The 23,579-nt window shown below is 39.9% G+C and overlaps 1 protein-coding gene across 10 annotated transcripts in view; it reads right to left on the bottom strand.

Moving 5' to 3' along the window:
* Positions 1-23,579, bottom strand: part of RIC8B (RIC8 guanine nucleotide exchange factor B) — a 116,412-nt gene that overhangs the window by 88,432 nt on the left and 4,401 nt on the right. For 6 of the 10 annotated variants that reach the window (XR_008493035.2, XR_010122695.1, XM_054445066.2 and 3 more), the window contains exon 2: positions 14,577-14,624. The exons of 2 other annotated variants lie outside the window; for them this stretch is intronic. Coding sequence is in view for 6 of the 8 variants with exons in the window: in XM_054445066.2 (XP_054301041.1) it covers positions 14,577-14,624 (48 nt within the window). In the remaining 2 variants the exon portion in view is untranslated. Of the gene's footprint in view, positions 1-14,576; positions 14,625-23,149; positions 23,210-23,579 lie in introns of those variants that run through there. 2 more of the 10 variants (XM_054445077.2, XM_054445079.2) reach the window with 1 other exon arrangement.

Genomic DNA, 23,579 nt, shown 5'->3' with positions numbered 1-23,579 from the left:
TTACCGAAAGTATTCAGTCAGGGTGATGACCCTTAGTGTAGGATGCCTTAGAAGGAATCATACTGTACTGGAAGACACTGTGGGTCCCTTACTACACTGCGAGCTATCTGAGGATAGGCCCCGCAAAGATCATCACTGAAGTCAGAAAAGAAGACAGAGGAACTGGTTTGAGTTCCAGCTTTTCTGTTCACTAACTCTGATCTTGGGTAAGTCAACCTCTAGTTTTTTTATCTACAAATAGAAGAGTTGAGAACGTGGAAACATCTGGTCAGCCAAGAACTTTCAGGTCCCTATGAGTTTTGCACGCATCAAAGATGTACAAATTTCTGCACTTTGCTCAGCATCTGATCAAAAATTGAAAGGAAGAAAAAAGCTAGCTACCGAGAAAAGGAAACCTTACATTTTTGACAACAAAAAATGAATCCGAGGCATCAAAAAGATCTACGATATGCCTAAGTGTTATAAGGCCAGTACTACACAGCTATCTTCTTCACTAGTTATTCTATTCAGTCGCTTACACTGGCAAGCATGATCTTCTGTTTTCTGTCAATGCTATAACTAGTTTAATGTCAAAGCTTTATGTTCTCCATCAAATCTTACATTTCGGGTGCCTAAAATCAGGAAATAAATAGAATCGATTCATAAACTACACAACAGGTCAATCCAATTATTAATGAGCAGCAGTACGTTGTAGCACATGGGTCTTGGAGCCAGGCTGCCTAAGCTCGAATCACGGCCTCCAACTTTATTTTCAGTGAGTAATTTCTCTGCGTGCCTTTGTTTCCTCATCTGTAAAATAAGCAAAATTCTACCTACTTTATAGTTTTGTTGTGAGGATTAAATGTTAATACCCAACAGTACTTGGAACGATGATGGGCGTAGACGATACATTATCTACTAGTATTTATTTTAAAATAGCTTGAGATATAATTCACATATTGTAAGATTCAACTTGTTAAAGCATGCAATTCATTGGTTTTTACTATATTCACACTTGTGCAACCACCCTTATTATCTAATTTTAAAACATTCTCATCATCCCCAGAAGAAGCTCAAGATATCTATTAGCAGTAACTCCTGATTCCCCTCTTCCTCCAGCCCCTGGCAACTATGAATCTACCTTGTCACCATAGATCTGCCTATTCTAAAATTTTAAGTTAATAAAATCATACAATCTGTGGCCTTTTAAGTGTCTGGCATCTTTCGTGTAGCATAATGTTTTCAAGGTTCATCCATGTTGTAGCAGCATCAGTTAGTTTATTCCTTTGTATGGTCAAATATTTCATTGTATAGATATAACACATTTTATTTATCCACTCACCAGGTGATGGGCATGTTTACATCTTTTGGCAATTATGAATAATGCCATGAATATTTGTGTACAATGTTTATGTAGATATATATTTCCACTTTTCTTGGGTAGACACCCAGGAGTGCAACTGCTGGGTCATATGGTAATTATTCAACCTTTTGAGGATCCACCAGACTGTTTTCCAAAGTGCTGCACCATACTACATTCCCACCAGCAGTGTATGGGGATTTTGATTTCTTCCCGTTCTTGTCAACACTTGTTATCTTTTTTGTTTTAGCCATCCTAGTGGGTATGAACTGATATTTTATGGTGGTTTTGATTTGCATTTCCCTGATGACTAATGATATCAAGCATCTTTACTGACCATTTGTATATCTTCTTTGGAAAAGTATCTAGTCAGATCATTTGCCCATTTTAAGATTGAGTTGCCTTTGAGTTGTAAGAGTTACATAGTCTAGATACATGTCTTTTATCAGACATAGGATTTCCAAATATTTTCTCCCATTCTGTGGGTTGTCTTTTTACTTTCATGATAGTATCCTTCAAAGCACAAAAGTATTTAACTTTGATGAAATCCAATTCATGTTATTTTTTTCTTTTATTACTTGTGCTTTTGGTGTTATCGCTAAGAATCCACTGGCAAATCCGGGGACATGAAGATTTACCTTTATGTTTTCTCCTAAGAATTTTATGACTTTAATGCTTACATTTGGGTCTTTGATTCATTTGGAGTTAATTTTTGTATACAGCATGAGGTAAGAATCCAGCTGCATTCTTTTACATGTGGCTACCTAAGTGTCACAGCGCCATTTGTTAATATCTACATTTATCCTCACACCAATACCAGCTGCCTTGGTTATTACTGCTTTGTAGCAATTTCCTTTTTCTTTTTAGAGATGGGGGGGTCTCACTATATTGCTCAGGCTGGTCTCGAACTCCTGAGCTCAACAGACCCTCCCACCTCGGCCTCCTAATGTGCTGGGATTATAGGCGTGAGCCACCGCTCTTGGCCCTGTAGTAAATTTTAAAATAAGGAATTGTGAATCCTCTGAGTTTGTTCTTTCTTTCAAGGTTGTTTTGACTACTCTGTGTCAAAAATTCATATGAATTTTAGAACTAGCTTGTCAATTTCTACAAAGAAGCCACCTGGGTTTCTAAAAGGTATTGCATTGCATCTGTAGATCAATATGAGGAGTACTGACATTTTAGCAATAGTAAGTCTTCTAATCCATGACAATGGGATGTTTTTTCATTTATTTTAAGCTTCTCTAATTTCTTTTAACAATGTTTTACAGTTTTCAAAGTGTTAAGTATGAGTTATGTCCTTAGTCATTGTTCTAGGGCTTAGCATATATACCTTATTAGAATCAGCTCCAGATTTATACCAATCCCAGTGAGATACAGAAACATTCCTGTGTAGCATTATTGATACAGGAGTTAAGAAGAAATTACTTAGGCAAATAGTGAGGGTACGGAAGTCCTAGGTAAGGTTTTCCTTTTAATGAAAAGCAGCCCCAAATTATTTTCCTTTCTAACAAAGAGCAGCCTGTAAAATCGAGCTGCAGACATACATGCCGGCAGTTGTGCCAATCATATTCAAGATGGTGGCTCCATCTTCCCTTCTCTTTGTCAGCCACATGTACATTAAGGAGCAGACAAGATAGTGCTGGCCAATGGGAAAGTTCATTTGCATAATAAGATGAGGTTGGGGCGGCCAGCCTTCCCCACACTATGTAAACATCATACCTGATCGAACCAATCTGTGAGCCCTATGTAAATCAGACATCACCTCCTCAAATCTGACTATAAAATCTGGCACATCCGCTGCTGGCTCCTTTTTCCTCTCAGAAGTCCCCTCTCTCTCACTAGAGAGAGAGCTGTCTTCCCTTCTCTTTCTTTTGCCTATTAGACCTCCACTCCTAAACTCCTGGTGTGTGTCCATGTCCTAAATTGTCTTGGCATGAGAAGACGAACCCCGGGTATTTACCCCAGACAACATAGCTACTTCACTATTCCCTTCCCCCTTTTTCTATAGTATTATTGTTATATACATCTATAAACATTACAAATCCAATAATATATTATTATAATTATTACTTTATAATTTTGTCTTTTAAAGAAGCTGGGAAAAGAAAGGAGAACAAGTATGCATTTATAGCTTTTGATATATTAGCCTTATTTATCATTTCTGGTTTTCTTGATTTGTTCTTGTGGATCCTAGTTATCATCTGGATTTGCTTCCTTAGTTCAATACAGCTTTGCTCCCATTCACCATTGTGCTATTTTTGGCAAGTGTATTACATTTCTCTATATTATTGACTGAACAATACATTTTATATATATCATTTTATACAAATGCTCTTAAAATCAATTAAGAGAAAATGGGAGAATTATGTATTCATACTGACTTCTACAATTACATAATTAGCTTTGCAGGTACTCTTTATATCTTCACGTGGATTCAAAGTACTGTTTAGGGTTACTTGCTTTCAGTCTAAAGAACTTGTTTTATTAAGTCTTGTAAGGTGAGTCAGCTAGCAACAAATTCTTTCAGTTTTTTGTTTATCTGAAAATGTCTTTATCTCCCTTGCAGTGTTAAAAGATAGCTTTACTAGATACAGGATTCTTAGATGAGGTTTCTTCTTTAAGCACTTTGAATATGTTATCCCACTGACTTACATTTCTGATAAGTCAGCTGTGAATCTTATTGACCTTCCCTTGTAATGATGAGTCATTTTTCTCTTGCTGTTTTCAAGATTTTTTCCTTGTCTTTGGCTTTCAGCATTTTTACTATGATGTATTTATGCATCTCTTTGGGTTCACTGAACTTCCTGGATGTGTAGGTTTCCAATAAATTTGGGAAGTTTTAAACCATTATTTCTTCAAATATATTTTTCTTCTCTCTTTCTCTCTCCTCTCCTTCTGGTATTCCCATTATGTGTAGGTTGGTATGTAAATGTTATTCCACAGTTCTCTAAGGCTTTCTTCGTTTTTCTTTATTCTTTCTTCTGTTCTTTGCCTTGAATATTCTCTATTGCTGTGTCTTCAGGTTTGCTTATTCTTTCTTCTGCCAGTTCAAATCTACTGTTGAGCCCCTTCAGTGAATTTTTATTTCAGTTACTGTACTTTATTCAACTCCAGAATGTCTACTGTGCTCTTTTTAAAAATAACTTCTATCTCTGTATCGATTTCTCCATTTTATGTGACTTCATTACATCTGTTACTTCTTTAATCATGGTTTCCTTTAGTTCTCTGAATATACTTAGAATAGCTACTTTGAAGTCTTTGTTAAATCCAACATCTGGTCATACAGGCAGTTTTTGGTGCCTGCTTCCCTCCCCCACCCCCACCCCGCCGTGGAAACTGGACATCTTGTAACAATTCCAGGTATTTGCACTCCCTTCCACCCACCTTCTCCAGGACTTGCTATTGTATTTGTTTATTTGTTTAGTGACTGGCTAAATTATCTTAGCAGTCTATTCTCTCTCTGCTTCCTCAAAGTGTGAAGCCCTAATGTTGCACCTTATGGGGCACACCATTGGGTATGCCCACAGTTGCCCTGGGATGACAGTGGCTTTGGCAGACCCCTCTGACTTTCTCTTTTCCTGACCACACAGAGCTGTTATGTGTCACTAATTGCTGGTTGACTGATCTACTGACTTCAAAAATGTCCTGGGGCAAAAATTGCTCCACAAACAGATTCAATCTTTTGAAGGGATAGTTCCTCCCAGCTATCACTTTCCTCCTTTATCTCTAGCAATCTAGCCCAGTTATCCCATTCCTCCTAGCAAAGTAGCTGGCCTTTGGGTTAACCTATATCTCCAATGACTGTGTTAATGTCACCCCAAGTGCCTTTCATCACAACCTGCACCCTTAGGCATGAAGTTCTCCATATTCTGTGCAAATGAAGTCAGTTCCTTTGAGGAGACATTCAGCACTCTCTTTTATAAGGCTTGCTTCTTCCCCTGGACAAAATTTCTGAGCCCTGGTGCTGATGCTGGGGGCAGAGACAATGGTATGCTTCTGTGTGACACCCCCACTTTAGGGCTGACAGCTCAACTGAAGTAAAGGTATAGCAACCCTAGATCTCCTCGGTTTGCTTTTCCTGGGGTGGAACCATGTTCCGCCACCAGGATGACTGTGGCTCCGGTATTCTCAGCAGTGTCACATCCAAGGTATAGCTGCTATCCCATGGGGAAGGGGAGAATGGAAGGAGTTAAGACCCACCTCTCAGCTACACTTATCCAGAATTTAGTTTGAGCAACAGGTAGCTGGGGGCAGGATGAGAAATGCTGACATTCCATCACTCCTGTGAAGACAGCACTCCAACTGGGACTAGAGGGAAGGGGAACCGTATATTCTTCCCTGCACCAGTTTGGAGAAGAGTTCTATCTCACTTAGCCAAGAGAAGAGAGGGAGAACAGGTCTTGGTTCAAATAACACAGACTTTTACTTTCCTTGCTTTTCTTCCTTAGAGATAGGGTCTTACTCTGTCACCCATGCTGGAGTGCAGTGGCGTGATCATAGCTCACCACAGCGTCAGATTCCTAGACTCAAGCAATCCTCTCTCCTCAAGCCACCCAAGTAGCTGGGATTACAGGAGTGAGACACAGCATGCGGCCCATTTTTCTTACTTTTAGATTTTTTTGAATAGGTGTTTCTTCATTGACTGTATGCCTTTGGGACTATTTCCAGACTTTAAATGGTTGTTCTTAAAAATAATTTTTACCAGTTCCATTAGGGAGCAGATCTGTAGATATCCTCACACTGTCATGGCTGGAAGTGGAACTTCTTGATGAAATCTCTAAATGAGAAAATGCACCTGAAACTCTAAAGTATCCTCACACTGTCATGGCTGGAAGTGGAACTTCTTGATGAAATCTCTAAATGAGAAAATGCACCTGAAACTCTAAAGTACAAATCAGAGATAGTATTCTTATTATCCCAGACAGAAATCTTAAAAAGTGATCCAATGATCATGTATAGACTGCCATACCTGTGGCTTACTAAGTCAGGGCTGTCCTGTCCTTGCTTTCTAGATTTACTCCTCCAGTGCCATGGAAAACATCTAAAACTAAAAGTGGAATTTGGAATGAAGTTTAAATTGTTTTTTGGACCTACCGTGAGGCATTCATCCTGCCCTATGATACAACTCAGACCTAAGTCAAGTCTTGTGTCAGATTCCAGCTGGACAGGAACTTTAAAAAGTAAAAGGTTTAGATGTACTTTTGGTATTGCGTGCAATTATTTTAAAGAGATGAAGATGTTGAAAATTACTGGTTTCTAAGTGAGAACTGTACTTGCACTATGTATCAAAACATTCCCTCAAGCAAAGACACCAAATAAATTTTGAGTCAAATTTGCAAAGCATACAAAGCTTATTTTGTTGTAGTAAAAACTGGAGTGTGACAATTTCAAATGACCAAAATAAGGACAAAGGGCTTTTAGAACAAGCATCCATTCCTCAAGCTATTCCAAAGCATGGATTCACAGTCTAGGATTAATGATTCTATTTTGGCACATATTCCTTGGGGGAATCTAATATAGAAATTTACCCATTCATTTTCTATAGTCCACAATGGCAAGCCTCAGCATGCATCTATAATTGAGAAAGTGCCAAACCAAACACCATGGACAAAAAGCCAACTTAGGAGCCAAGGCCTAACACAAGGCCAGGAATACAGGATTTACTGAAAAAATATTTGTGGATTACAGAGATCTCTAATATGCTAAATACATTTGTGTCTGGGGGAAAAAAAGAAAAAAGTATTTGAAATGGCAGAATGAACTTTTGTGTTTATATATATTTCACTCCATAAACTGGCTGTGCCGATAATACTGCCCCAAACTGAGTAAGAGTTTTTTATGCTCTCCCAAAAGGAATATGTAATCAAGGCGGCCAATTTTAAAGAAAATACATGATTTGAAAAAAGAAGTATTAGTCCTTCGCTTATAACTCCAATCACACTATTGTAACAGTATATTGTAACATGTTATAATTTATAATGAACCTATGCTTATATCATTATAATCTATTGTAATATAAAAGAACAGTTTAAAAAACAGAAAAGAAAAATATCCACAGTAATAACTATTCAGGTGGCTGCCATTTATCTCCTTGTCATCATTTTTTCTTTGTATGGTTTTTATTAGTTTTATGTGTCTGTGATCATACTGTATGCATACTTTTGCACTGTATCCTGCTTTTTCAGTGAACAACATGAGCTGTGCTTGGGATTCTACTTTATAGCTAAAATAATATAGAACACAAAACCAAACAATATGTACAAGTCACAAGAATTCTGGCCTCTACTCACTCACAAAGTTCTTTTCATTCAGTTAACAAGCATTTATTACAGGTGCGTATTTTGCTGAAAATATAAAGTAAGCTAGAGTTCTTGTCCTCAAAGAGCTTGCAATCTCAACTTGACAACTACCTTATGGCTTCACAGAAATATGGGCTGTGTGAATTTGAAGGTAATAAAATATGCTTGATATTTGGCTACTTTTAACTTCACTCTTTTGAGGAAAATTACTATATACACAAAGATTTATCTCAGACAACTGAAATTTTCCACATTTGATAAGGTTGTATTCTTATATGTGAAAGAGCTGGAAATCTTTTAATCATTTTATGATATGTCTCTTTCAAAACTTATTGCAATTAGTACTCTTTATTGGTTTTGGGGTCAGTTTTGTTTTAAAGCTTTTTGTTTAAGAGCTTTCATTTCCTCAACATGTGAATTTTCAGATTATTCATTATATCCTCCCCCCAATCCTACATATTTCCATGACATATTTGTTTATGTGCTGGTAGATAATCACAGCCTACCAATTTAGGTACAGAATATAAAGCAAATCCTTCAATAAACACAGGTGCTTATATCTAAGTATACAATGCTCCACATGCACCTGGAACTATTTGCATTATATGCACAAACATTAGCCGTTGTATCTGACTTTACTTCTCTACAAAAATTTAAGCACTTCTAGTTGCTAATTTCCTTTGCTATCTTCCAACTTAAGTCTAGTTACCTAAATGGCTTCTCAAGGTATAAAATGAGAGAAAACAAGGTACTGGATCATAATTTCAAGCCTTCTGAAATATACCTCAGTGGTAATAAGAGGGAGCTATGGAGCAGTGAGCAGTGAAGGAGCTGCACATAATAGATAATCTGCTGTCTATGTGAGGTTGAACCACTAACTAGTGTGAGTGTTACCAAGCTGTCATTCACATGAGCCTCAGTTTCCTTATTCATAAGATAGGAATGGTGATAGTCTTACCATACTTACAGCACTACCGGTAAGAAGCAAATCTTTGTTAAAACTGCAAAACACTATATAAGTGTCAGGAATTAGGTCTAAGGATCATTAATTTATAATTATCTCCTAAAAAGCACAGTATAATCAAGTTTTTTTTTTTGAAGGGCACTGTTCCCTTACACTTACTTCTAAGTTGTCGCAAAGATTTTTCATATAAGAGGGGGTAGTGTTTTTCAAAGAGATAGCAATGTAGTGTACCAAAAAATGTCCCGCTGTTACTAAGTAGTTGCTGGCATAGAGCTCCAAAAACACATTTAGGAAAGAGAACTAGGGGAGTGATATGGTTTGGCTGTGTCCCCACCCAAATCTCATCTTGAATTGTACTCCCATAATTCCCACATGTTGTGGGAGGCACCTGCTGAGAGATAATTTGAATCATGGGGGCAGTTTCCCCCATACTGTTCTTGTGGTAATGAATTAGTCTCATGAAAGCTGATGGGTTTATCTCATTCTCTCTTGCCACCATGTAAGAAGTACCTTTCGCCTCCCACCATAATTTTGAGGCCTCCCCAGCCATGTGGAATTTTAAGTCCAATTAAACTGCTTTTTCTTCCCAGTCTCGGGTATGTCTTTATTAGCAGTGTGAAAATGGACTAATATGTTAAGTTGGTACCAGTAGAGTGGGGTGTTGCTGAAAAGATACCCAAAAATGTGGAAGCAACTTTGGAACTAGGTATCAGGCAGAGGTTGGAACAGTTTGGAGGGCTCGGAAGACAGGACAATGTGGGAAAGTTTGGAACCTCCTAGAGACTTGTTGAATGGCTTTGACAAAAATGCTGATAGTGATAAGAACAATAAGGTCCAGGATGAGGTAGTCTCAGATGGAGATGAGAAACTTGTTGGAAGTGGAGCAAAGGACTGGTGGCATTTTGCCCCTGCCCTAGAGATCTGTGGAACTTTGAACTGGAGAGAGATGATTTAGGATATCTGGCAGAAGAAATTTCTAAGCAGCAACACATTCAAGAGGTGACTTGGGTGCTGTTAAAAGCATTCCACTTTAAAAGGGAAACAGAGCATAAAAATTCAGAAACTTTGCAGCTTGAAAATGCAGTAGATAAGAAAAACCCATTTTCTGAGGAGAAATTCAAGCTGGCTGCAGAAATTGTGAAAGTAATGAGGAGCCAAATGTTAATCCCCAAGAAAATGGGGAAAATGTCTCCAGTGCATGTCATAGGTCTTAATGCAGCCCCTCCCATTACAGACCCGGAAGCCTAGGAGGGAAAAATGGTTTAGTGGGCCGGGCCTAGTGTCCCTGGCTGTGTGCAGCCTAGGGACTTGGTGCCCTGAGTCCCAGATGCTCCAGCCATTGCTAAAAGGGCCCAAGGGACAGCTCAGCCCATGGTTTCAGGGAGTGCAAGCCCTAAACCTTGGCAGCTTCCATGTGGTGTTGAGCCTGCGGGTGCACAGAAGTCAAGAATTGAGGTTTGGGAACCTCCACCTATATTTCAGAAGATGTACAGAAAGGCCTGGATGCCTAGGCAAAAGTTTGCTGCAGGGGTGGGGCCCTCATGGAGAACCTCTGCTAGGGCAGTGCAGAAGGGAAATGTGGCTTCAGAGCCCCCACACAGAGTCCCTACTGGAGCACTGTGTAGTAGAGCTGTGAGAAGAGGGCCACCATCCTCCAGACCCCAGAATGGTAGATCACTGACAGCTTGCACCCTGCGCCTGGAAGAGCCACAGACACTGAACACCAGCCTGTGAAAGCAGCCAGGTGTGGAGCTATACCCTGCAAAGCCACAGGCGCGGAGCTGCCCAAGACTATGGGAACCTACCTCTTGAATCACCGTGACCTAGATGTGAGACATGAAGTCAAAGGAGATCATTTTGGAACTTTAAAATTTTACTGCCCTGCTGGATTTCAGACTTGCATGGGCCCTGTAACCCCTCTGTTTTGGTCAATTTCTCCCATTTGGAATGGCTGTATTTACCCAATGCCTGTACCCCCATTGTATCTAGGAAGTAACTAGCTTGCTTTTGATTTTACAGGCTCATAGGTGGACGGGACTTGCCTTGTCTCAGATGAGACTTTGGACTGTGGACTTTTGGGTTAACGCTGAAATGAGTTAAGACTTTGGGGGACTGTTGGAAAGGCATAATTGGTTTTGAACTGTGAGAACATGAGATTTGGAGGGGCCAGAGGCAGAATGATATGGTTTGGCTCTGTGTCCTCACCCAAACCTCATCTTGAATTGTACTCCCATAATTCCCACATACTGTGGGAGGAGCATGGTGGGAGATAATTTGAATCATGGGGCAGTTTCCCCCATACTGTTCTCTTGGTAGTGAATAAGTCTCACAAGATCTGATGGGCTTATCAGGGGTTTCCACTTTTGCATCTTCCTCATTTTTCTCTCTTGCCACCGCCATGCAAGCAGTGCCTTTCACCTCCCACCATGATTCTGAGGCCTCCCTAGCCACGTGCAATTCTAAGTCCAATTAAACCTCTTTTTCTTCCCAGTCTCAGGTATGTCTTTATCAGCAGTGCGAAAACAAATATAGGGAGCAAACGAATTGGGCAGTAATGTGAGTTCCTTTTATTTTCTGAGTAGGCTTAAGGTACAGAAATGCCTATATTCTATATGTCTCTCCATTAAGAACTTGAAAAGCTTATTAAGATATAGATCCTTCTGAGCTGTCCAATGGTTCTGATGTCTAAGTCTAAAAAGAGCCTTAGGCATGAAAGAGTCACAAATGGTTTTAACCCCTGGAGACTTCACAGAAATGGATTTGTTTGCCAATGTTTTCCCCATTAATGAAGATTACCTGGCTAGGCCCCTAATGACATTTGTTTATAACAGACCTCCCAGGAAGCAGAAACCTATACACTATAACTGGTAATAAGCACTATACAGTAGTTACTCTCTCCAGAAATCTAAAACTCAGAAAAAGACAGTACTTTGAAAATGTTAGTTTTTTCTACTATCCTATTGGAAATAAACACATTTTATTAATAACTGTGTAAGAAATTTCTCCCTTTCACCTGAAATTTATATGGGGTAGGAGACTCTGTCTTAATATGCTTATTTTTACCAGTAAAAGCACTACCAAAGACTCTAATGTCAGATTTCTAAGGCACCATGAATCTATGGATATAGTATGGATCTTCCAATGAAATTAAATAAATAGCAGCTGGCTTCCTAGCCTGACTAGTTATCATGAGTTTGTCAAACAACATGTTCTTTTTAACACCTTGCTTTTTTTTTTTCACTCTCTCATTAGCACATACAGCGAATCTCTTTTTACTACATCATAATATTCCATAATGTAAATGAGCCATAGTTTCTTCAAACACTCCTTAAATGCTGGACACTTGTTTCCAGTCTTTTGCTATTATGTACAATGTTTTAGTGAATAACTTCGCTTACTTGGGGTTCAATCTATCTGCAGAATAGATTTCTAAAAGAGACACTTCTTGGTGAAAGAGTAAAACGTATCTGTAATTTTGATAGACACTGCCAGTTTCTTCCCCATAGGAATTGTGCCATTTTGCACTCCCATCAGATATATGAGTATTTATTTCCTGAAGACCATCTACAAAAATACACTTTGGGGCCGGGCGCAGTGGCTCATGCCTGTAATCCCAGCACTTTGGGAGGCCGAGACGGGCGGATCACGAGCTCAGGAGATTGAGACCATCCTGGCTAACACGGTGAAACCCCATCTCTACTAAAAATACTAAAAATTAGCTGGGCATGGTGGCAGGCGCCTGTAGTCCCAGCTACTTGGGAGGCTGAGGCAGGAGAATGGCATGAACCCGGGAGGCGGAGCTTGCAGTGAGCTGAGATCGCGCCACTGCACTCCAGACTGGGCAAAACAGCAAGACTGCATCTCAAAAAAAAAATAATAATAATACACATTGGGCCGAACGTGGTGGTTCACACCTGTGATCCTAGGGCTGTAGGAGGTCAAAGAGGGAAGATCCCTTGAGGCCAGCCTGAGCAACAGAGTGAGAGCCCGTCTCTACAAAACATTTAAAAATTTGCTGGGCATGGTGGCACATACCTGTATTCCTAGCTGCTCAGGAGCCTACGGCAGGAGGATCACTTAAGCCCAGGAGTACTACAGGGGACTATGATCACGCCACTGCACTCCAGCATGGGCAACGAAACAAGTTTCTGTCTCTAAATAATTTATATACTTTATACACATACACACACACACACACACACACACACACACACATACACGCAGAGAGAGAGAGACACAGAATGCACATGCCTGGAGCTCACCTCCCAAATTCTCACTCAGTAGATAAGAGGTTGGGCCTGAGCAGGGCTATTTTGAAAAAGCTCTCCAAAGAGCATATTCCTAGTTGAGAATCCCTGTTCTAAAAGGTATTCTAGTCTGGGTTACATTGTAGAAATTCAAAAGAAAGTCAGAGTTAAACCTTTAATCTACAAAATTTATATTCCATGGTCACTCATCTAATAAATACTTTTTGAGTGCCTATATGTGCTGGACATTCCAAATGTCAAGTGTATAAAGATACCAGTGTCTAACATCAACAGATATATAATTAAGAAACAAGGCATAAATATTAATTTAGAGATTTATATAGAGTATTATGAGAATATTGAAGAGGTACTTCACCTTAACTGGAATGTCAGAGGAGGCTTGCTGAAGGAGGTGCCCCTGAGGTGAGTAGGGAGTCACCAGGTGAGAAAAAGAAGAGGTGTACAAGAGGGAGAGAGCATTCTAGGTAGAAAACAATATATTGCAAGAGTAGTAAGCAAGAAACAGAAGGGATGTGGATGTGCGCATAACTGGAAACATTTTCTATTTCTAAAACACAAAATACAAGGGAGACAAAAGAAATAAGCTGCGAAAGTAGGCATATATCAGATCACTGAGCACCCAGCATGTCATGTTAAGAAGCTTGAAGTTTATTCTGTAGGTAAAGAAAGTCAATGAAGGGATAGATGAAGGGTTTTAAGGCTAAGGATGACATGGTCAGATTGCTATTTTGGATTTATGGATGCCAGTCTACTAGAAAAGCATGTAACTGGAAAATGAAAGAACAGTCAGGAAACTGATGCAGTAATCAGATGTAGGCCTGAATTAGAGCAGAGGTTAAGGAGAAAATGGATGGAAGAAATCTGAAAAGGTAAAATGAGCAGGACACTGATATTAAGTATGGGGATACATGTGAATGGAGGAATGATTTCAAGGCACTGTCAACCCACTACTAGCAATATACTGGATTTAAGCTATTTTTCTAGCAGCAGTGATAGATTTACACTGATTCAGTCATACTCTCATGTTTGGTTCTGGCATTTGTATGGCCAGGGATAGATGTACGGAGTACAGCAAGACACAAAGGCAGGGCCAGGCATGGTAGCTCATACCTGTAATCCCAGCACTTTGGGAGGTTAAGGCAGGAGGATCACTTAAGGCCAGAAGTTCAAGAGACCAGCATGGGCAACATGATGAGACCCTGTCTCTACAAACAAATTTAAAAATGGGCATGCTGGTGTGTGCCTGTAGCTCTAGCTACTGGGAGGCTGAGGCAGGAGGACTGCCTGAGCCCAGGAGTCTGGGGTTACTGTGAGCCATTGCACTCCAACCTGGGTGATAGAGCAAGACCTTGTCTCAAGCTAAGTTTTACAATATTAGCAATGGATTTTGGGCAACCTGGAGTCTTGCCACTAAACAGTCAGTCTTTGGGAGTAAGTAGATCTGGGGAGAGACTCCTCTGACTCCCTCCCACTCCCCTGATTTATACAAGTGTTAAGAGTCCTGCGAGGACAAAGGAGGAAAAAGTTACATGTAACCCAAACTAAACCTAACCTAACCTTTCTTCTCAGGGTGCCTAAAAAACATGAAGGGAAACAAGAAACCAATCAATAACCATCAAATGAAAACATGACCACTGCTTAGAAAGTCCACGAATGCAACACACACACACACACATAAACATTCACAGAGTAACACCAAGGCTTACCTTTCTTTTATCTTCATCTGTTGATTCAAATTTGAAAGTAGCCCTATGCTGAGGGGGGAAAAAAGGGAAACAATGTCATTTTAAATACATGTATTTTTTAATTTTGGCTACGTTTAATAGCATCTAAAATAATGTCCCTGTAAAAAATGTTGCCTTCCCATATCTCAATATTCTTATTAAAGTAAGGGAGACAGGCATGTAAACAAATAGTTATAAAGCAGTGTGAAAAGACTACAGCAGATATATATACAAAGGAGCACAGCAAACCAAGCCACTAACTGCCCAGGAAAATCAGGAATGGCTTTCACAGAATACAGAGCATTTGTGCTGGATCTTAAGGGATAAACAGGAGTTTGCCAGAGGCAAATGGAATGCATTCCAGGAACAAAAACAAAGGCTCGAATGTGTGAAACTACACGATATATTTGTGAAATAAGCAACTTTGTGAGACTGGAACACAGGACATATGTTTGGGGTGGGACATGGAGGAAGATGAGAATGGAAAAGTAGACTGGACAGTGATTTGGAAGGGCCTTCCAATGTTGCTGAGTTTACACTTTCTTTTCCATATGCAATAAGAAATCATCAGAGAATTGTGGATAGGGAAGACTTGATGGTTTGATATTTCAGAAAAGTAATTCAATAAGAATAAGAGTTTAAATCATGGTGGCTCCACCACTTACTAGCTGTGACCTTGAGCAAGTAAACTCTCTGGAACTGAGCTTCTCATCTGAAAACAGGGTGTACCTAGTTCACAGAGAGATTGTGACAGTTTAAAAAAAAAGCTAAGGCATGTATATAAAGCACAATCTCAGTGCTGGCAAGTAGCAATACTCAGTAAATATTAGGGATATAATGATGATGATGCCAATGATTATGAGGAAAAAATAACTGGAAAGGCAGAGAGTGTCATGACTCTTCTGCAATGATTGGCAATACTATATTTTCTACTCTGTAGCTGAAGTAGAGAATAGAAGACAGAATAAGTTGGCTTGCCCATGATCACAGAAAGAACAATGGTACCCCAAAAATAGAGCACAGAATTCCTCATTCTCCTCTGAAGTTTTATTCAGGAAAACCAAGTACTCTTAAGAATTCTAAGCCTTTCTATTAAAAAACAAAAATCTCCACCAAAAATCTCTCCACTTTTTCTTTTTTCTTTCTCTCATTAGCCACACTGACAAATATTTACTGGCAACCCACCAGGAGTGAAGTACACTGAGTACTAAAGATATCATCATCACAGGTGGTTCTGTGTTGACATCTTTGTAGAAGCAGCAATTTTTTAAATTAAAGAAGATAGAGAAATGTTGGCAGAAAAGAAGTTCTGAATGTAAGAAATGATCAGAGGGAAGACTCAGAGGTAGGAGACAGTGGCCATTTGAGGGAGGGAGGCTGCCTCGAATATAGATGCAAAACAATTAAAAGGAATGAAGTCAGGTGGTAAGGGCATGGATTTTAAAATTTACACCTGAATTGGCAAATGGGTGACAGGCAACCAGGGGAAGACTATGACGGAGGTGTGACCAGCATTCTGGTAGAACATTTTGGGCAGTAGCTCACAGGCTAGATTAAAGGAAAGCAAGACTAAGGACATAATGCCCTGTGAGGAATGGACATCAATAATCCAGGCATGATACTCCTGGTGGCAGTATAAACTGACATAAACCTTAAAAGAGAAAGTGATTTGGCAACAACACATATTAGAAGCCATAAAAATATTCATATTCTTTGACCCAGAACTCCTACTGATCTAGAAGGAGAGAATAATTATATGTGTATCACTGCAGTGTCATCCAATACAGTGGAGGAAAAAAAGCGAGAACTGGAATAACCAACAGGAGACTGACGGAATGTTATGCATGTGACAATATTCTATTATACATAGCATATTCACCTGACAAAATATTATGTAGCAATTTTTTAAAAAGAAGACTCATTGTTGGTATATTGTTTTCATAATAAAAAAAATTTTTAAATGGATAATGAATAAAGAACAAGAAAAAGAAAGGAGGAGAGGAAAGAAAGATTGTAAATCTGAGGGCTATACTTAGAAATGCATAGACCTGAGGTTTAGTAAAAATTAACATTAGACTTAAAAGTGCCAGATATCAGGTTAAAGTTGTAAACTAAAGCTCCATAAAGGTTCAATACAAATGAAAATAATTGCACTAAGAAACCAAGAAAGCCTATTTTTTTTGCCATTATATGTAAAATACTAATTCCATAAATTATCTGGAATAAATGTACCTACTTGTTAATATAATGTTTCTTCTAAACTTTTTTTTGGCATTAATGGTAAGGGGAAAGAAAAATAAATTGTCTTTTGGAAAGACACTCAGTAAGTTATAAGTGTCTTTTAAACAGTTCTTCTGTAGAATTAATCTTTTAAGGTGGGAATTCAGAATAGTACCAAGCTCTAATTATTCTGTTGCTCTTAATTAGAAAATATAATGGTCTGTGAGGCACTACAAATTGAATCTGGAATGCGCCAATCTATTCAGAAGCTCAAACCTCTAAGACTGTTTGGATCCAATAGATGTTGGCTTCTATAAACCTGGGTTCTTTTATCCAACTTAGATCATATTTAACTTATTCAGTACCCCTATCTTTATTCTCTCCCCTTTCTAAGGCTGAAATGGGGAAAAAGAGAACAAGCATTTCCAGCTGTACATGTATTTCTAGAACTGTTCGCCAACAGTCAGCCATCTCACCTTCTTTACATGCTTAATTTCCAGAGAAACAGGAGCAAAAAATCAAATATAAAGAGTTAAACTGGCCGGGCATGGTGGCTCACACCTGTAATCCTAACACTTTGGGGGGCCGAGATGGACAGATGGCTTGAGACCAGTTGAGACCAGCCTGAGCAACACGATAAAACCCCATTTCAAAAAAAAAAGAGTGAAACCATTGTTCATTTTAGAGACCAAGCAAGCTAACAGCTCAGTGTCACACCAGACTATTATGAGGACTCTCACTGCAGGTTTCATATCCCATGAATAAGCTCTAAAAAGCTCAGGATTGGGAGTCAGACAACCTTGAGTTTGAGTCCAGTCTTACTGCTTACTAAAAGTGTAAACTTGGTCAAGTTTTCAACTTTACTACCTATCAGATTTTCCCTATTTTTATAAGCATGGCACCTTGCACACAGTAGTGTTCAATGGCCACTACTGTTATTGTTGAATAACCTATGGTGTGGTGTCTGGCCAAATATTGACCTATTAGAGAGCTAGGAGTAATTTCATAGCTTTCTAAAGATACACTCAAACAGCACTACTCCAAGGGAATAAACCTAACTGGGTGGTGTATGTTGTGCTGTTTCATGAACACAGATTGCTTCTACAACTAAAAATCAGAAACAGATTATATAACATAATCTGGACATAAGAACAAAGTATAACAAAGGAACAGCCCACTAAACATGCTTCTCTGCAAGAACCCACAGAGTGAACTCAAAGAGTCAGAGCCCAACTTCCAAAGTAGAAAACAAAAAGTCCTCTTACATGGTCCTGGATATTTACATATTCTATTCAAATGTAGAGGCTATATTTATAGAACTGTCCCAATATTAGGTTTCTATGAATCAGGTTCTTCTAGCACATGAATGAAGACCTCACTGCCAGCAGTCTTGTTTTCTTCTCCTAAGAGGACTACTACTAGAGACCTACCTATCTGTCTGTATCTTAAATACCTTTCATTTGGCCAAAAACTTGCCAAACTTCAAAACTGGAATCCTGCTGGAATTTGCTATGTATGGGGTAGTCATACGTCCAGGTGGCCTGCAGGGCCACCAAGCCACCTCTCTGGTTATCATCATAGTTGATGAGTCATCTATTAAACGAGGGGGTTGGGCCCTATTATCTTTGAGGCTCCTCTAACATAAATATCCTGTGATGTAAAGAATCATGATACTACTCCATACCTCAGGGCCCTTAGTCACAGTTTGTTGTTGATAATCATGATAATGATGGCAACTAATCTCTCTACTAAATCTGTTACTAGAGAAGTCCTGAGGACTGGGCACTGTGCCTCATGCCTGTAATCTCAGCACTTTGGGAGGCTGAGGCCCAGAAGTTCAAGACCAGCCTAGGCAACATGGTGAAACCCCCATCTCTACAAAAAAAAAAAAAAAAAAAAAAAAAGAACAGGCCCGTGGGGGAGCAAGAGCTTGAACAGTCTAGACTGGAATGATACATACTTCCCCAAATTAACAGTTCATTCTATAACTAAAGTGGAGGTGATTAGGACCCAACAGTAGCCAAAGGATTCTGTGTCTGTGGATTCAACCAACAATGGCTTGAAGATATCTGGAAAAAAAAAATTTTTTGTGTGTGTGTCTGTGTTGAACAAGTGCAGGCTTTTTTTTTTTTTCTTGGCATTATTCCCTAAATAATACAGTACAACTATTTGTATACCATTCACATTATATTACGTATTATAAGTAATCTAGAGATTATTTAAAGTATATAGGAGAGGCCAGGCACAGTGGCTCACGCCTGTAATCCCAGCACTTTGGGAGGCCCAGGTGAGAGGATCACTTGAGGTCAGGAGTTCACAACCAGCCCGGCCAACATGGTGAAATCCTGTCTCCACTAAATATACAAAAATTAGCCAGGCATGGTGGCACACATCTGTAGTCCCAGCTACTCGGGAAGCTGAGGCAGGAGAATCGCTTGAACTTGGGAGGCGGAGGCTGCAGTTAGCCAACATCAAGCCACTGCACTCCAGCCTGGGCAGCAGAATGAGACTCTGTCTCAAAAAAAAAAAAAAAAATGTATATGGGAGGATATGCCCAGCCAGGCTCAGTGGCTCACGCCTGTAATCCCAGCACTTTGGGAGGCCGAGGCGGGCAGATCACCTGAGGTCGGGAATTTGAGACCAGCCTGACCAACATGGTGAAACCCTGTTTCTACTAAAGATATAAAATTAGCCGGGCATGGTGATGCATGCCTGTAATCCCAGCTTCTCAGGAGGCTGAAGCAGAAGAATCATTCGAACCCAGGAGGTAGAGGTTGTGATGAGCCGAGATCGCGCCATTGCGCTCCAGCCTGGGCAACAAGAGCAAAACTCCAACTCAAAAAAATGGAGGGTGTGCCCAGATTATATGCAAATACTATGGTGTTTTCTATCAGGGACTAAAGCATTCGAAGATTTTGGTAGCCACAGATTCTGGTATCCACAGGAGATCCTGGAAGCAATCCCCTTTGGACACTGAGGAATAACCGTAGTATACCACTTCTGAAAGAGAAACTTTTTCTGTGCTCAAAAACACAGAAGAGACAGGGTAAAGGCAACATAGCCCTGCAAAAAGATCCCTGGATATGGAATCTGAAGACCAGGTCTGCCATTTCTTAGCTATGTGACCTTGAGCCTGTATATAGAATACTTCCATCTCCCTCATAAGTTTTAATATAAGAGGATTAATATAAGAGGAATTAATATAAGATGACATACAAAATGTGAAAATGCTTGGGATAATACATAGTACATAGCAGGCACTCAATAAATGTCAACAGGTGAATTGACAGGAGAGAAAAACAACCGCTCCTTCCATTAAACAAACAAACAAACAAAAAAACTTGCCTATGCTGAGACCTATGCTGTGTTATGCCCTTGACAAACAGACAAGTTTCATTCTTTCTGGGATAGATAGATATTTCCTCTCACCAAGATAACAAAGGTCAGTGAATGAAGCAAGAAGGCTTGGAAATGAGAGTCTGTATAACACAGTAGAAATTAGATGTTTCCTGGAGCCTGACAGGTATCTCTGAAAGTGGTACAAGGTACAATTTTGCTACCCATTAGAAAAAGAAGGGGAAGAATGGAGCATATTCCCAAATTTTAATATTGTGCCATCCCAACTCATGCCACGTTTAATTTTTTTGTTCAAAGCTAACAGTTATGGGGTGCCTCCTCAGTGGCAGGCACTGTTCTGTGTGCTTTACACATGTAACTCATTTAATCCTGACAACAAACCTATGATATAGTTACTATTATTATCTCCATTTGGTAGATGAGGAAACTAAGCCACAGCAAAGTTAAGTAACTCGTCTTAGGGTCACACAAGCCATTAAATTGAGGATCAGTGGCCAGGCTGGCTACAGAACCTGTGCTCTGGCCACACCTCTTAGGCACCCTGGTCATTATAACTGTAACTTACTGAGTGCTTCCTAGGTGCATTGTGCCCAGTGTTGGCATTATATTTCATTTAATATAATCCTCACAATAATTTAAGAGAATGGTGATATTATCCCTGTTTTACAGATAAGGCAACTGAGACCCACAGGCTTAATATAATTTATCCATAGTCATAAAGCTAATAAATGGCAGAGTTGGGATTTGAACCAAGTTTCTCTGATGTCAAATCCCACCACCTTTCTACTACACTTGACTGCCTCCTTTCAAGCACTAGCTTTATTAGAGGTATAAGGTAGCATAAAGAACCTCTCCACTACTCTCCCAAATAATGAACCAGTCTCTCTCTCTCTACAGCATTCATTTCTCTCTATTGGACTCCTCAATGCCCTATAATCACCTCATAATCCAAACATTTCTCAAATCCATTTTTCCAGATAAGGAAACTGAAGTATATGGTACCCAACTATTTTTTTCAGGGTTCCAAATTCCATATACCATAGAGCTGGGCAATTTAACTCCACCTCCCCATTCTTACTGCCTGAACCACCATGATCATACATTCACTTCCTATTCATCTGCTCTCAAAATCTCTCCCTTTGAGGGGCAAAACCTCACTGCAATATGATGCTCAGCCATTTTCTTTGTATTATAATCAGCCCTACTATACTGGCCCTACTACAGTCAGTATTGAATATGAGAGCTTTCTCACCAGGCACAGTAGCTTACACCTATAATCCCAGCACTTTGGGAGGCCAAGGTGAGAGGATTGCTTGAGCCCAGCAGTTTGAGAGCAGCCTGGGCAACATAGTGAGACCCCATCTCTACAAAAAATGAATTTAAAAAGTTAGCCCAGTGCTGTTGCACGCACCTGTAGTCTCAGCTACTTGGCAGGGTCGGCGGTGGGAGGAGATGGAGGCTGCAGTGAGCCGTGTTTGCACCAGTGCACTCCAGCCTGGGCGACAGATACAGACCCTGTCTCCAAAAAAGAAGAAGAAGGGAGCGCTTTCTTCTGAAAGAGCTAACTGACCCAGTTCACATCTAGTCAGAGCACTCTCAGGCTTGATCCCAAAATTACAAGTGTATCTGAAACACTTCAGATACCACCTTAAACAAGACACACCATGCAAAACAACCTTAAAAACATTCCCAATACAAAAGGTGAGCTGGAGATGTTCAGGATTTAAGCTCTGACAGCACCTGGCCAGGAGTGGTAAGTAGATACCAATCTGGAGGGAGACCAATGAGAAGAGATAAATTGGAGGAAGCAAATCTGGAGTCTAATTAGTTTAGCCATAAAGGGAAGGAGAAATATTAAAGAACATGATTATATCCAGTTGAAGGTTTTTCCTCCTTCCTCCTCTACAGAAACAAATTCCTATTTATTGCTGGGTATCTGGCATATAATAAGTGCTAAATAAACATTAGTTGATTCAACAAATGGCCAAGTTCTCTTTGCAATTCTTGCTTCTGAAAATCAGTTTGAAGCTGCCTCATATCTTTTCTGGAAAGCAGTAATAAATCGGGTTAAATCATAATCTCCACAATATGTACAACTATGCATTAAATGAGTTATTCCTAAATTAGGCAGACACGTTCAACAATAAAGCGTACCAGAAAGTGAAGGAGCTAAGATATGAATAGACAGAATCTGTGAATCCTCCCAAGGAAAGCAAAACAGTAAGGCAGAAAGAGCGCTGGACTTGGAGTTGGACAACCTAAATTCAAATCTCAGCTCTATCTCTCAGTGGCTGTGTGGACTTGGGACCACATTATCATCCTAAATTTTATCATTTGTGAATTGGGGAATACCATCACTCTCCTCACAGGGTTGTTGGGAAGATTAAATGGGAATTCAGCCGCCAGTATGCCATTTCTGCCCCGAGTGGAAAAGATTCAAAAATAAGACACAAATTGTCAGTAATACAAAGTGGATGGAAGCAGTGGTGGACACAAAGCAAATACTGAAGGGGAGATAATGTATGGGGGCAAAAGAAAGAAAAACATTAACAGTTAGGTTGTGACTTGGTATTGGGTGTGTTTTCACAGAAGGGAGTCGCCAGTCATTCCTATAAAGCAGTCTTCTAAACCAAAGGATAAAGGTGTGGTAGGCTATCTTTTGAAGTGAGCATGTAAAATTCCTGGAAGGAAAAGTAATGAAGAGCTAACGGTTCTTGGAAAGAGGTTCTGAGAAGTGACTGGGATTTATAACAAGATACTCTTTTACGCAGAGTTGTAAAGTGGAAAGAACTAAACTGGAATACCAGCTCCAAGTATGACCTTGGGCAAGTTACTTAACCAATCTAGAGTCTCAATTGCAAAATGCAGATAATACCTCACAGGATTGCTGTAAGATTAAATGAGATAATGGATAAGAAAGCTGTTAACGTGATACAAATAACAGGTATCATTAGGAGTTACATTCTCCACCCACTTACAACATTATATGTCCATGACCTTGGGCGTGATTTCAGCTCTTTGCACCTCGGTTTCCTCATCTATAAAATGGGGAGGATGATACCATCTACCCTATAAACACTCTGAGGATCAAAGGAGACCATAGATGAGACATCGATGCCTTGAAAACCGTACAGTGCTAAAGGTATAGAAACTGCCATCGTTGCTGATACATTTGATGCATGTCAAGGGCCGTGTTTATGCAGGGAAGCACGTATTTTTATGCTATACAGGTGAGGAAGCCTCGCATGCATTTATGCATCCAGGAGTGGGGCACGGGGCACAGATGCACATCTACGAATTCCGGGGGTGTGACTTGCACGCTTGAGAGGAGGACCGGAGGTCAAGTTCTGGGCCAGGAATCAGAGGAGTGGGCGCTACAGTGGGGGTAGTGGGATGCAGGATGCATGG

Source organism: Pongo pygmaeus, chromosome 10, assembly GCF_028885625.2.
Source record: "Pongo pygmaeus isolate AG05252 chromosome 10, NHGRI_mPonPyg2-v2.0_pri, whole genome shotgun sequence".
Taxonomy (NCBI): Eukaryota; Metazoa; Chordata; class Mammalia; order Primates; family Hominidae; genus Pongo; species Pongo pygmaeus.
Note: the sequence above shows the minus strand (reverse complement) of the source record. Positions and strands in the feature narration are given on the sequence as shown.